This window comes from Engystomops pustulosus, chromosome 7 (genome assembly GCF_040894005.1).
Source record: "Engystomops pustulosus chromosome 7, aEngPut4.maternal, whole genome shotgun sequence".
NCBI lineage: Eukaryota > Metazoa > Chordata > Amphibia > Anura > Leptodactylidae > Engystomops > Engystomops pustulosus.
This window is the reverse complement of record NC_092417.1, coordinates 19114533-19128856: the sequence shown is the minus strand read 5'-3', so window position 1 is coordinate 19128856 and position 14324 is coordinate 19114533. Positions and strand designations below refer to the sequence as shown.

Sequence of the window (14324 nt, the reverse complement as noted above, 5' to 3'; positions counted from 1 at the left end):
CATCCCACAATCCAACTAACATAGTTTTAACTGCAGCACCTTCAATCTACTACTACTTCACTGCCTCCATACATGGTCCCCTTATCAAACGAGCTGTGTCAGGCAGAATTTTGGATTGTTTTCATGGCTTCCACATCAAACTTATTAACTTTGTTGCCACCCTGCTGTGTAATCCACAAAATATACTGGCAAACTTTTATCACTTACCGATATTATTTCAGCGCTTCTTGCGCATCTGTTTACATTCCCCTCACCCGCCATAACCCAAACTTATAAGAACACTACTACACTTGATCTTATACAAAAGGTTCTTAGAAGTGCTGTTTGGGGAGTAGCCGAGAGACAGGGGCTTGGATTGGCGAAAGCTCGCCTGGCAGCGGAGGGCCAGCTCCATCCCAAGATCCAACTAACATAGTTTAAACTGCAGCACCTTTAATCTACTACTAGTTCACTGCCTCCATACATGGTCCCCTTATCAAACGAGCTGTGTCAGGCAGAATTTTGGGTTGTTTTCATGGCTTCCACATCAAACTTGTTAACTTTGTCACCACCCTGCTATGTAATCCACAAAAAATACTGGCAAACTTTTATCATTTGCCAATATTATTTCAGCGCTTCTTGCGCATCTGTTTACATTCCCCTCACCCGCCATAACCCAAACTTATAAGAACACTACTACACTTGATCTTATACAAAAGGTTCTTAGAAGTGCTGTTTGGGGAGTAGCCGAGAGACAGGGGCTTGGATTGGTGAAAGCTCGCCTGGCAGCGGAGCGTCAGCTCCATCCCAAGATCCAACTAACATAGTTTTAACTACAGCACCTTTAATCTACTACTACTTCACTGCCTCCATACATCGTCCCCTTATCAAACGAGCTGTGTCAGGCAGAATTTTGGGTTGTTTTCATGGCTTCCACATCAAACTTGTTAACTTTGTCACCACCCTGCTGTGTAATCCACAAAATATACTGGCAAACTTTTATCATTTACCAATATTATTTCAGCGCTTCTTGCGCATCTGTTTACATTCCCCTCACCCGCCATAACCCAAACTTAAAAGAACACTACTACACTAGATCTTATACAAAAGGTTCTTAGAAGTGCTGTTTGGGGAGTAGCCGAGAGACAGGGGCTTGGATTGGCGAAAGCTCGCCTGGCAGCGGACCGCCATCTCCATCCCAAGATTAGGCAGCCTCAGAGGCATCCATGCATGCTGCCCTTGCTGTTTCCTGTCCATTTTGCCTCCACGATCCTCCACAGCATCCACCAATGTCTCCATGCGCAACTTTCAACTGTCTATACCCCAGACGCTGGAGCACGAAAGGATATGCAGCACATCATCCCCTTATCAAACGAGCTGTGTCAGGTAGAATTTTCAGGTGTTTCACCAGATACATAGTGGAACTCGGCCCATCTGTCGCCGCCATGCTGGACACCTGAAGTTGCAATCATAGCAGCGCAATATGGATGCCCCATACTGTCGCTCTTAATCATGGAAGTCGTAACCATGGCTGCCTCCACATGTCGTCCCTTTATCAAAAGAGCTGTGTCAGGCTCATTTTTCGGGTGTTTCACCAGATACGTTATGGAACTTGGTCACTATGTCGCCGCTATGCTGTATTATCGACTAAATATACCGTCAACCTTTTGTTCACATAGGAAATCATTTCAGCGCTTCTTGCTCACCTCCTTTGGTGAAACCTGAGTCCATTTAGGGTATGTCGATATGACACTCTCTAGCCTGCCACTGCTGCTGCTGCCTCTGCATGCCGTCCCCTATAGTGTCAGGGTCAATTATTGCATGTTTTAGATGCTATCTAGCCTCATTCTGTCACTCTGTCATGGCCATGCTGTTGCCCATAATTTTGGCATAATGGTGCGATTAAGCAGCCTCAGAGGCATCCATGCATGCTGCCCCTGCTGTTTCCTGTCCATTTCCATGGTGTTTCCATCCTTTTCTGAGGTTCCCAGGTGTTTGGCCAAGCTTCCCTGTGCACAGCCTTGGTCCCCTTGAAAAATGCTCGAGTCTCCCATTGACTTCAATGGGGCTCGTTATTCGAGACGAGCACTCGAGCATCGGGAAAAGTTTGTCTCTAATAACGAGTACCCGAGCATTTTAGTGCTTGCTCATCTCTACTCAACAACATTTAGACAAGCCTGGGAGAATATATTCTGCTTACACCAAAAGTGAGCTCTTTGGAGGCCATGATACAGACCATGTTTGAAGACCATCACACCAAAAGGCAAGGGCCGGGGGTTGGTCAAACCTAGGGACAATCGTATATGCCCAGGTGAGATTTTGTTCAGAAATCCACAAATTATTAATACCATGTGCATTCACTTTAATTTTCCCACAAAATTTTTGGACAGATATGTTTTTTTTTTAAATAAGCACCCGTGTTTTTCTAATTCCATACAATTCCTTTTAAAAGGAACCTGTCAGTGGGATTTCACATATTAAATTAATGATAGTTGCTGCGGGTCAGCTTTATACACAACAAAAAAACTTTATTTGACTAAGATATTTGCTGGTTCAATTTGGAGATATCTTATTCAGAAAAGATTCTATTTTTGTAAAAAAGTTTTAACATTTTTACTTATTGCCTCCCAAAAGACTGATAAAGTCGATTGACCTGGGAATAACATTTTAGAAACTTTTAGGTCTTAGAAAATGTTTTAGTGCTTTGTATAGTGAATGAGCCTCTGGGATAATATTTAAACTCAACAATTTCTTCATGCATCTCATTGCTGCGTTTATTTTCAAGGTGATGCTGATCTATGTGATCAATTTACAGGGATAAATGAGATTACAAGTCCTGGGCTACTCCAGTCTCCAATTCAAAAGGTCAGTTCATAAATGACATGGATTATTTTTTGACATTTTTTTTTTTTTTAAAGGTTTTATTGTCCTTTTTTTTATGGGAATTTTTCTATTAAATGGCCAAGTAAATGTGTTTCTTTTAATGGTTATATATTTTAAATAGTTTTATATTTCTCACATTTTCTTTTAGGGTCAAAGATTTTTTGGAGTAATGATGCTATGAAATATAAGCTTATAATGGGTTTTCCTTATCAACATAGTCATTTTGTATATTATTTGTAATTAAAGTTTCAATTTGGGTCAGTGGTGACATTTTACATATCTTTTTAAAATGTGTTTTAAGTTAGGTAAAATTCCCACTACCTCCAGAACTTCCTTTAAAAAAAAAACGATAATAAATAAGCTGACAGAAACTTATAACTATCAGTTACTGTCCTTTTTTAACATGTACTATGACAAATCATTGATCTATGTCTATATCCATCTATCTATCTGTCTATATCATGTTTATCTAAAATTTATCATCTATATAAATATATATGTGTGTATATATATATATATATATATATATATATATATATATATGCATTTATCACTTCAAAATGTCTAAAATTTGTGACATTGTTTGGCTTAAAAACTCCAGACTAAACCATAATTTTTAGAACCATAACATTTAGAAAATGGAAAGAAGTGACCTGACACATTTGTGTGACATTTTTGTGACATTTGTAACAAATGTCTCACAAAGAGATCTTTAAAAAATCAGGTAACATCATAGACCAAAATTTCATCATTTGACATTAGGTAACATCATTTGAGCCAAAATTTTCAATCTCACACTTTCTAAAACCCACTTATTAATCACCATATACAGAAGCCAATGTCTGCTGCTGCTGTGGCAGTTGGAAGCTGAGTCATGATTGGTTGTTGTTCTGCCACAGGTCATTAATATGAACTCTGAGCTGTGATTGGCTACTATAGGCAATGAGTATAAGACACTTATGTGTGAGGTAAGATGGAAAAGAATACAGTGATAGGGGAGATTTATCAGAAATGTCTGAGGTAAAACTGTTCCAGCTGCCAATGAAAACCATTCAGAGATCAGCTGTAATTTTATAAACCGCTGTGCAAAAATGAAACTTGGCTCTCAGACAGTCACTGAAAGAGACTGCCGCCAACAGGCAGACAGTCACTGAAAGAGACTGCCACCGACAAGCAGACAGTCACTGAAAGAGACTGCCGCCGACAGGCACTTAATGAGACAGCCGCCGACAGCCAGACAGTCACTGAAAGAGACAGTCTGAGACAGTATACAGATAGAAATAAAAACATTTTTTAACCCACTCTATTTTGCGGTAGTTAAGAGCAGTTATTTACTATCCTGGGCAACGCCGGGAGCTACATCTAGTAGAAGATAAATGTTTATTACTGGCAAAAAACAAATGTCCAGTGGACATTTCCAAATGTCCCCAAAAAGGCGCAATAATTGCAATGCGCCAAAATATGTCTCAGAAAAGACAGAAAAAACAGGAAGAAAAATAAAAATAAATGACCCCAAATGACTCCTGTGTATTGTGGTTAATAAGTGTATTTTGGAAAGTGTTGGTGGAAAATCTTGACTTAAAACCTAATCTATGACATTCTAAGAGTCACAGAGAGTAGCTGTGCAAAATTTGGTGATTGTAAATGCGACACTGCAGATTCCTTTAGCTGACATACATACACACATACACTCAGCTTTATGTAGTAGACTTTCTGCCTGGGATAGTAAGTAACTGCTCTTACTTAAAACAAAATAAGTCGGCATAATTGTGGCAGCCACAACAGGATGCACAGGATTGTGTTGCAACATGCATAGTGCAGTTGCAACACAATACTAGCGCAGACATGTCATAAATACATGTGCAACCAGTATTTAGTCAAACACAGAGAGAGACAGAAACAGAGACAAAGGGGCATATTTATCAGGACTTCTGCGCAATGCCAGTGGCGCAGAGGCCCTGAAATAATTACAAATGCTAGCTTATTGCTAGCACTTGCGATTATTTGCCCCGATCCACCACCTTCACGCCAGTGGGACATGAAGGGGCATGAAGGAGGAGGCATGCCCGCCCGAGCGGAGGGTGCGGCCGGCCGGGAGCGGGCCGGTGCGGGGCGCTACTGTCCCCGCGCTGGCGCACTCGCTGCTGCCGGCAACTTTTCATATGCCGGCCGCGATAAATGCTGCGCAGCCTCCCGCCCCGATACATCAAGAGGCGGAAGCCTCTTGATGTATCAGGCTGTGACTATGCAGCGGCAGGGTTATCATAAATATGCCCCAAAGTGAGAGAGGCTGTGACAAACAGAAAGAGAAAAAAAATCTGGTGCACTCAGTTCCTGCAGATTGATGAAGACCTAGATTCTGTCTACATGAATTTGTTGACCGCTGCGTGGGAGTAAGACAAACAGCACATAGTAAATGTGGGCCATTGCCTTTAGTAACCAATCAAAGCTTAGAGCTAATATTAATGACCTGTGGCAAAATAAAAGCTATTATTGGTTGCTACCTGCCACAGCAGCAGACAATAGCTCCTGTATATGGTGGTTAATAAATCTATTTTGGAAAGCTGGGGGTGAGAATTTCAACTCATCCGTTCCCTGGGTCACATAGAGTGGCTGTGCAAAATTTGGCGATTACAAATGCGACAGTGCAGAATTCTTTAGCGGACATACATACATACATACATACACACACATAAACTCAGCTTTATATATTAGATGAAAAAATGTACTATTTGTGTCCTAACTATCCGTCTGCTATTGACTTCAATGTAAAATTATAACATCTGCTATCCATGCATTTTTTTCAAACGAAAAAAAATACTGCAGCCACCAACATTTGTTCTGTAAAAAAAAAAATCCAATCATATCCAAGCATAGCAGATGATGGCCTAACTCAACATAATGGGGCACATTTACTTACCTGTCCGAGGAGTTCACACAAAGTGCGTTCTACCGACGATAATGCACTCTGGCGCAATTCACTAAGATCGTGCGCCCGATATCCTGCATGTGTCGCTTCCCCGCTCAGGTCCGCCGGAGTTCACCATCTTGTTCCTGGTGCATGTAAGTGTATGTCTTGCAACACAATTTTAAAGTTAAATCCCAAGCTCAGTCCGAATCTGGCGATGGCCCGCCACCCCAATTTCTGTTGCCAAAATCTGATCACATGCGACAAAATTCTCTTCTAAATACCTGTCCCAGTGGCGCAATCCCCCAAAACGGCAGAATATCCAAGGAAAGTGCAGCCGTGGGACCCTTAGTAAATAAGCCCCTATGGATGACATAAAATGTACTTTGGCGTGAATGGGATTTTTAACTTTTACTTTATACCTCTGTTCCTTACTTTATTCAGCTGAGGCAAGGAACAGATGTAGTATGAACTGAGCCATACTGTAAACTACACTAAAAGTCTTTAAATATTTCTTGTTTATTTTCTTATATGTTTGGCTCTTTATTTTTATATTTCTCTGCATCTGTCCTCGAAATGATCAGATGCAGAAGCTCCCGTTTCCGTTGTCAAGATCCCGGCAATCAAGTGATCAGTTACAAGAATACCAGGACCAAGGCAATGATTCTATTTATATTCTTGTATCTTCACCAGAATTAGGTCTAGATAGATTGCCCGATATAAAAACAATTGGTTAAATGAATGTATTTTATTTATTAATGATTGAAGACAAGTGGTGGTTGTGTGTGAGGTCTACAAAGATGTCACCCTTCAAAAATCAATGTTTAAAACATGGCTGAAGACATGGAGGATTGTTGAGCTGAAAGTGTACGTGAGAGATAGAAATGAAAAACTTTCTGAAGATACTGGATGGATAATTCAACTCAAACTTTTGGGAAGAAATTCATCCTTCTTGGACTTTCTACCATTCCTGGTCTTCAGGTTTTCTTCTCTTTTCTCTTTTTACTAATGTACATGGTGTCTTTCTCGGGAAACTTGATATTGATCATTGTGGTTCAGTTTAACACTCAACTCCGGACCCCAATGTACTTCTTCTTAACCAACTTGGCCGTTATTGATATTTGTTTCTCCTCAACCGTTGTACCCAAGATTATCTCCAATACATTGTCTAGTGACCAAAGTATCTCATTCTTTGGATGTGCAGCTCAGTTGTACTTCCACCTTGCTTTGGGGAGTACAGAATGCTTACTGTTGGCCATCATGGCCTACGATAGGTACATTGCTATTTGTAAGCCATTACTATATAATACTATTGTGGGCAAAACATTCTGTTTGTATCTTGCTGGTGGATGTTGGATTGTGAACTTGCTTAATTCATTCCTTCTCACTTTTTTCACCTTTAGACTTCCCTTTTGTAGGTCCAATCATATCAGCTATTTTTTCTGTGAAATGCCCCCTCTCTTTCACCTTTCATGTAAAGACACTTGGTTCAATGAGCTAATGAACTACATTGCAGTTGGGATAATAGTCCTTGGTTCTTTTCTGCTAATTCTCTTGTCTTATCTCTGTATTACATTGACTATACTCAAGATCCGTTCCACCCAAGAACGACTCAAGGCCTTCTCCACATGCGCTTCTCACCTTACTGTGGTTTGTCTCTTCTATGGTACGATTATGTTTATATATCTACGTCCACATTATTCATATTCTCCAGGACAGTATAAGGTTGTAACTGTTCTCTACACAGTGGTGACTCCAATGCTGAATCCCATCATCTACAGTATCCGGAATAAGGATGTCATAAAAGCGATTAAAAAAACTTTTTATTTACGGGCATGCAAATGATTGTTTTGGTAGTTTTTCTCCTTAGTCAAGATATTGGAAATTTCTTGCAAACACTTGCAGTGGAATAAGAGATGGAGAAGGAATAAAATAAATATGATGAAAAGGGCTAAAAAAAATATGAGAATGTTAATACTTTAATTAACATTAACATTAATAATCCAAATGTCTGTAATGACACTTTTTTCAATTTTGCAACATACAAAATTAAATAAAACATGATCAAAGAGATTCACAGTCTCCAAAATGGTAGCAATGAAAGCGTCATCATGTCCCACAAAAAAATGACACCTCATCCAGCTGTATTAACCAAAGTATGAAAAATTTACTGGCCTCAGAATGTGGCATAATGAAGATATTGGGGCAGATTTACTTACCCGGTCCATTCGCGATCCAGCGGCGTGTTCTCTGCGGTGGATTTGGATCTTACGGCGATTCACTAAGGCAGTTCCCCCGACGTCCACCAGGTGTCGCTGCTGCACTGAATGCACTGAAGTCCACCAAGCCGGGCCGAGTGAAGGTAAGCGCGTGTCCAGCGACACTTTTTTTTTTTTAAATGAGGCGGTTTTTCCGAATCAGTCGGGTTTTCGTTCAGCCACGTCCCCCCGGTTTCTGTCGCGTGCACGGCGGCGCCGATGTGCCACAATCAGATCGCGTGCGCCAAAAACCCAGGGCAATTTGCAAATCGGAAATATTCGGGTAACACGTCGGGAAAATGCGAATCGGGCCCTTAGTGAATGATCCCCATTTTCTTTTGTACTCGTAAGGGCTGAGCGCCAGTTTTCTGTTGGACTTTGCACGTTCTTTCTAGTGCTTACACAGGTATTTAAGAAGTGTCTGCACCAGATTTGTGTTGCTTGCGACAGTTTTGTGGCACAGCTGCACTAGTCATCAAATTAGTGGGCGTTCCAGTGCTCATAATTCTGTCGCACGACCCATGTTAAAGGTGCACCAAAAAAAAGTGGTGCACTCTATCGGGCCAGTTAAGGGAACTGGAACAGATTCATGAAGAACGGACCCCAGAAATCATGAATCTGGTGCCGCCTGTACTATGCACAGGAAAACTGCACATAGGACACACTGTACTGTTCGTGGTAATGGTGCCCCAATGGTCTTTAAATAAAAAATGTTCCATTCTGTTCATAAATTCTTGAATAGTTACATGTACTATAAATGTATATGATGACTACAGTATTTTAACTCCACTCTGGTCACGCTGACTTTAGAGATCAGTGGGCTCAGGTCAGGAGTCAGCAGCGACATCTTTAGTTTTCTACTGCTCCAGCACAAGCCACTGGAGCAGGACTCGGTCTCCGGTTGTCAGAGACACCTAGAGACCCTAGGGAGAAGGGAGACACCTATTTTCCATTACGGGGTTTAAAACTGGGAATAACCATTATTATACCTTGATAGATTGTGATTTGTGGGATGTGGTGAAAGCTAACATATTTATGATTTTATTTGTTTATTTGTTTTTAGGGTAGGGGGGATGAATTCAACTTTTGTGCCGTGGTTGCAAAAAAGATAAAGCATGCTCTATCTTCGGCAGTGAGTATGGCAGTGCGGCTCTATTTTCTTTGAAGAGAGGCTCTGTTCACCCCTCCTCGTCTCTAGCACGCCTCCTGTGTGCATACATTTGTGTGAATTCACCCTTAGTCTAACAGCTATGCTTAGATGACAGGCCTGGGGACCATTATTATGCCCTGGATTGCGATAGCAAACTTCAAGTATTTTGTGGGGAACATTCTGCACTTTATTCATTTTTTCAAAACAATTGCGCAGAGTTGAAAAACAAGTATTCAACAGGTCACCAAGTAAATAAATTCCTTAGCCCCTCAAGGACGCAGCCTGTTTGTACGTTAAGGCTCGGCCCTTTTTTAAAAATTTGACCAGTGTCTCTTCCTGTGGTAATAACTTTTCAACTCTTTAAGATATTCCTGTGATTTTGAGACTGTCTTCTAGTGAGACATTGTTGTTTACGTTAGTAGTGTCATTTCGGTGATCAGTTTCTTTTTTGGGGGGCAACTATTTAATAATTTAGGAAAAATGTAAAAAAAATTACCTATTTCAAATTTGTGGACAAAAAGGTACACGCATTTTTTTTTGTAGCAACCTTTTGCCATTGGTCTTTTTATTTCCATAATTTGTTTTATGTTTCCATTTTTATGTCTAAGGATGTGAGACGGTTTCAAGTTTTAGTAGAAACTTCTGCGGGTTACTCCATTTAGGGCAATACCACATAGGCGGCAATAAGGACCCTGTTTTGGAAAGGGCACCCCCTCAAAGAATGTAATAGAAAGTAAGTAGTGCAGAGTAAAAATTCTATTGCAATTTATCAAATATGCCATTGTAGTGACAAAAGCATTTTGCCCAACTCATGCCACTGGGAAAAACATATCAAAAACATCCTGAGGGTTACCCCATTTAGGGCTCAAAAGGGAATAACTTGCATTTAGATCACAGGCATTGTACATTTTTTTTCTTTTTTTTTTGGTATCATGAAGCATTTGTAGATGCCAATAGGAGCCAGTACAGTAGAAAGCCCTAAGAACTGACCCTATTTTGTAAACTAAACCCCTCCATGAATTAATCTAGGGGTATAGTTAGAATTTTAACCCCACAGGTGGACCCCCAAATAAATGCATAATGGATAGTGAATAGTAAAAATATCCATTATGTCATCATGTGCCAAGCTCCTGCCACGGGAGACAAACACCCCAAAAATCATGATGCATGTATTCCCAGGTACAGCAATACCCCACATGGGGCAGTAATCTACAAGTTGGGCACATGGCTGGTCTTAGAAGGGAAGGTGCAAAGTAGATTTAAACAGGAAAGAGGCGATACGGGCGCCACATGTGTAAAAACGTTTTTTAAAATTACAACAAGGTGTTTTTAGAGTGATGCTCACCTTTCCGGGTTGTACGGACGGTACAACACGTTCGAGCGCAACAGTTGGTTGAGTTCTTTCGGCAGCCTCCTGGATTCCGAGGTGGAGGGTGTTTCACCCCGTATTATCTTGTCTTTTTGTATTGGTGTCTTCCAGGTTATCGGCGCCAATAACTCCGTTTGGTCATGGCTAATAAAACTTTCTTTTATTTTTTAAGCTGTGTAATACGCGTTTCGAGCCCGTGCTAGGCTCTTCCTCAGTTACATATAGCTTCACAGTTTTAGGACAAACACAAGGATTATAAAGTATAATTTTTGGCGCGAAAGACCGATGTTCTGACGTCAGATTTGTAAACATAAATAATGTAGTAAAAGGTTCATTCATGAAAACTGTTAGTGTCGCTATGATTAAAATAGTTCAATACAATTATAAAACATGATATTCTCATGCAACAGTAGGAATTAGACATAGGTACAATGGAATACATTAATAAAAACGATTAGCAATTAGTATCATTGTCGTTAAAAAGTGTCATAGCTTGTAGATCCCTATCTTTTATATAAGGGTCCACTTAAAAAGAAGGGGGGGGGGGATACATTTACATAATGGTTTATTAAAATAATCAGTTTCTAGAATTAGTAAAGTTATCCTATGTGGATAGATACGGGGTTCTGCCTTACGTTTTATATCGGAGCTGTCTTCTATTACTGTTTGGTGCGGTACAACTACGGAAGCCTGGACGGATCAAATTTCAACAAGCGCGAAGTGGTGGGTACTGCAGATCTGTGTCAGGTCAGTATGGTTTCCGTGACTTCATTAAGGCCGGCTGGTTTAAGGGTTTTTAAACGATACATCCAATATATTTCTCTCTTTTTTAATTCTCCGAATCGATTGTTAGTATCGGGGCTGATGTGATCGATTGGCATAATCGAAATTTTTCCTTCTCCCTTGTGTTTAAGGGTGCAGTGTTTAGATAACCCATGATTGAGAATTTTGTGTTTGATATTGTATCGATGTTGGTTTACTCGGCAGTGTAGGGCTTGGGTGGTCCTTCCGACATATTGTAAACCGCATTGGCATTCAATAAGGTAGATTATAAATTGACTAGTGCAATTAAGTTGGGTTTTAAGGTTAAAAGTCTCTTTTGTGTTATTTGATTTAAAAGTGTCAGAGGTTTTAATAATTTTGCAGCAGAGGCATTGGGGTTTTCCACATCTGGAGCTTCCTTTTTTAGTGGTTGGTTTCGTCCGATGTTTATATTGTTTGGGAACACTTGGGGCTAGTAGGTTTTTTATAGTTGGGGCCCTCCTATAAATACAGGTGATCTCGTCTGGAATTATTTTAGTTAGTACTGGATCAGATTTTAAAATCTTCCAGTGTTTCTTTAGAATGTTTAGAATTTTTTGACTGTCTTTACTGTATGTTGTAATGAATTTCAAATGTTTGTTTGTTTCCGTGTTTCTCTGTCCACTCAAATCTTTTGGTTGAAGGCTTTCCATTTGTGTTATTTGGCTGGCTCTTTTCACTGCATCTCTGACAATTGCCTTAGGGTACTTTTTTTCCTGGAATCTTTTTTCCAGGATCTGGCATTGGTCTTTGAAAGTTTGCGTGTTAGTGCAGTTTCTGCGTATACGTCTAAACTGGCTGTAGGGGATATTTTGAAGCCATTTTTTATGATGATTGCTCGTATAGTCTAGATAGCTATTTACATCCACATTTTTGAAAAAAGTTTTCGTGATGAACTTTGTGTCATCATGGCTTATTATTAGGTCTAAAAATTCCACTTGTTGTGTGCTGTAGTTTAGGGTAAATTTGAGGCCCCAAGTATTGTTATTTATTTCTGTACAAAACTGTTTTAGGGAAAGGTGATCACCATGCCATATAATAAATAGATCGTCGATAAATCTCTTATACAGCTGGAGTTTACCCAGGTGTATATTTTGAGGTGTAATAAAGATATTTTCGAATTGGTGCATGAATAGGTTCGCATATGAGGGTGCGACTTTAGTACCCATAGCCGTCCCTTTTTGTTGGTGGAACGTTCTTTTGCCATGGGTAAAGTAGTTATTTTTTAATATGAAAGAGAGGCCCTCTACAAAAAATTCTTTTTGTCTTTCTAGCATGTTGGGATCTTGTTGGAGGATGGTTTCAATACATGTAAGACCAATAGTGTGGTCGATGTTTGTATAGAGGGCTGTTACATCGAGAGTAGCTAGAATGAAATCTTCTCTCCATGTGATATCTTTAAGAATGTTAATTAAATGAGAGGAATCTCTTAGGTAGCTTGGCATCTCTGTGACATACTTCTGTAAAAATAGGTCGATGTAATGCGATAGATTACTTGTGACACAATTGGTATTGGATATAATAGGGCGACCAGGGGGGGAGGTGAGACTTTTATGAATCTTTGGTAAAAAATAGAAATATGGTTTGTTGGGATTCTCTATTATCAGAAACTTTTTTTCTTTTTTTGTAAGGAGGCCTAATTTGGCATGTTCTTTTATAAATTCCTGGTAGTTTTTTTCCAGTTGTGGAAATGGGTTAGTTTTCATTTCGTTATAATAAGTAGTATCGGACAAGATACGTTCTGCTTCTGCTTCATAATCTGTGAAGTTTAATATAACTGTCCCTCCTCCTTTATCTGCAGATCTAAAAACAATGTCCATGTTCTGTGATAATTGTCTAAGGGCTATTTTTTCTTCTTTGGTAAGGTTATTATTAGTTTTTTGATGTTTCTTTTTGATTGAATGGTGTTTTTTTGTAATGTTAAAATCTTGTAGGTCTTGAAGGACTAAGTCATGGAAAGTTTTGATAAAGTGACTTTGGTTTTGGGTTGGATAAAATGAACTGGGGGCACGGACATCCATATGAAGATATGGGTCCGTAGTGATGGTTTGTTCTTTATTCACAGGTAGTGTTGGAATAGCAAAATGTCTTTTGATGGTCAGTTGTCTTATAAATCTTTCGAAGTCTAGAAAGGTGTCAAAGCAGTTCATACTATTCGTGGGGCAAAAGGCTAGTCCTTTTTCGAGAACTGATGTTTCAAAGGCATTTAGTTTGTATGAGGAGAGGTTAAAGATTTTGATTGATTGTTTGGGTTCTCTGTGGATATTTTCCTTCCTCTTTTTGCCTCCCCTTTTTCCCCTTCTGTGTGTTTTCTTTTTGTACTGGTGAAATATGTGCTGATTGGTTTCATGGGTGTTAATATTTTCATTTTTATGTGTTTGCGTGGAGTATTGCATAAAAAATCTTCTTTCTTGTGATTGATAGTGAGGGGTTGTATTTTATGATCTTCTGCTCGGTTCTGTGTGGTGTGGATGATTAAAGGTTCTTCCTAGAACCTTTAAAGGTTTAAAGGTTCTTCCTAGAACCTTTAATCATCCACACCACACAGAACCGAGCAGAAGATCATAAAATACAACCCCTCACTATCAATCACAAGAAAGAAGATTTTTTATGCAATACTCCACGCAAACACATAAAAATGAAAATATTAACACCCATGAAACCAATCAGCACATATTTCACCAGTACAAAAAGAAAACACACAGAAGGGGAAAAAGGGGAGGCAAAAAGAGGAAGGAAAATATCCACAGAGAACCCAAACAATCAATCAAAATCTTTAACCTCTCCTCATACAAACTAAATGCCTTTGAAACATCAGTTCTCGAAAAAGGACTAGCCTTTTGCCCCACGAATAGTATGAACTGCTTTGACACCTTTCTAGACTTCGAAAGATTTATAAGACAACTGACCATCAAAAGACATTTTGCTATTCCAACACTACCTGTGAATAAAGAACAAACCATCACTACGGACCCA

The 14324-nt window shown here is 39.6% G+C and overlaps 1 protein-coding gene across 1 annotated transcript; it reads left to right on the top strand.

Annotated features, from left to right (window-relative positions):
- Nucleotides 1-6679: 6679 nt before the first annotated feature.
- Nucleotides 6680-7615, top strand: LOC140070051 (olfactory receptor 5G3-like). Its single transcript, XM_072116378.1, has 3 exons — nt 6680-7104; nt 7189-7436; nt 7485-7615. Exons 1-3 carry the CDS (start codon nt 6680-6682, stop codon nt 7613-7615), a joined length of 804 nt encoding a protein of 267 aa, XP_071972479.1.
- Nucleotides 7616-14324: the final 6709 nt, after the last annotated feature.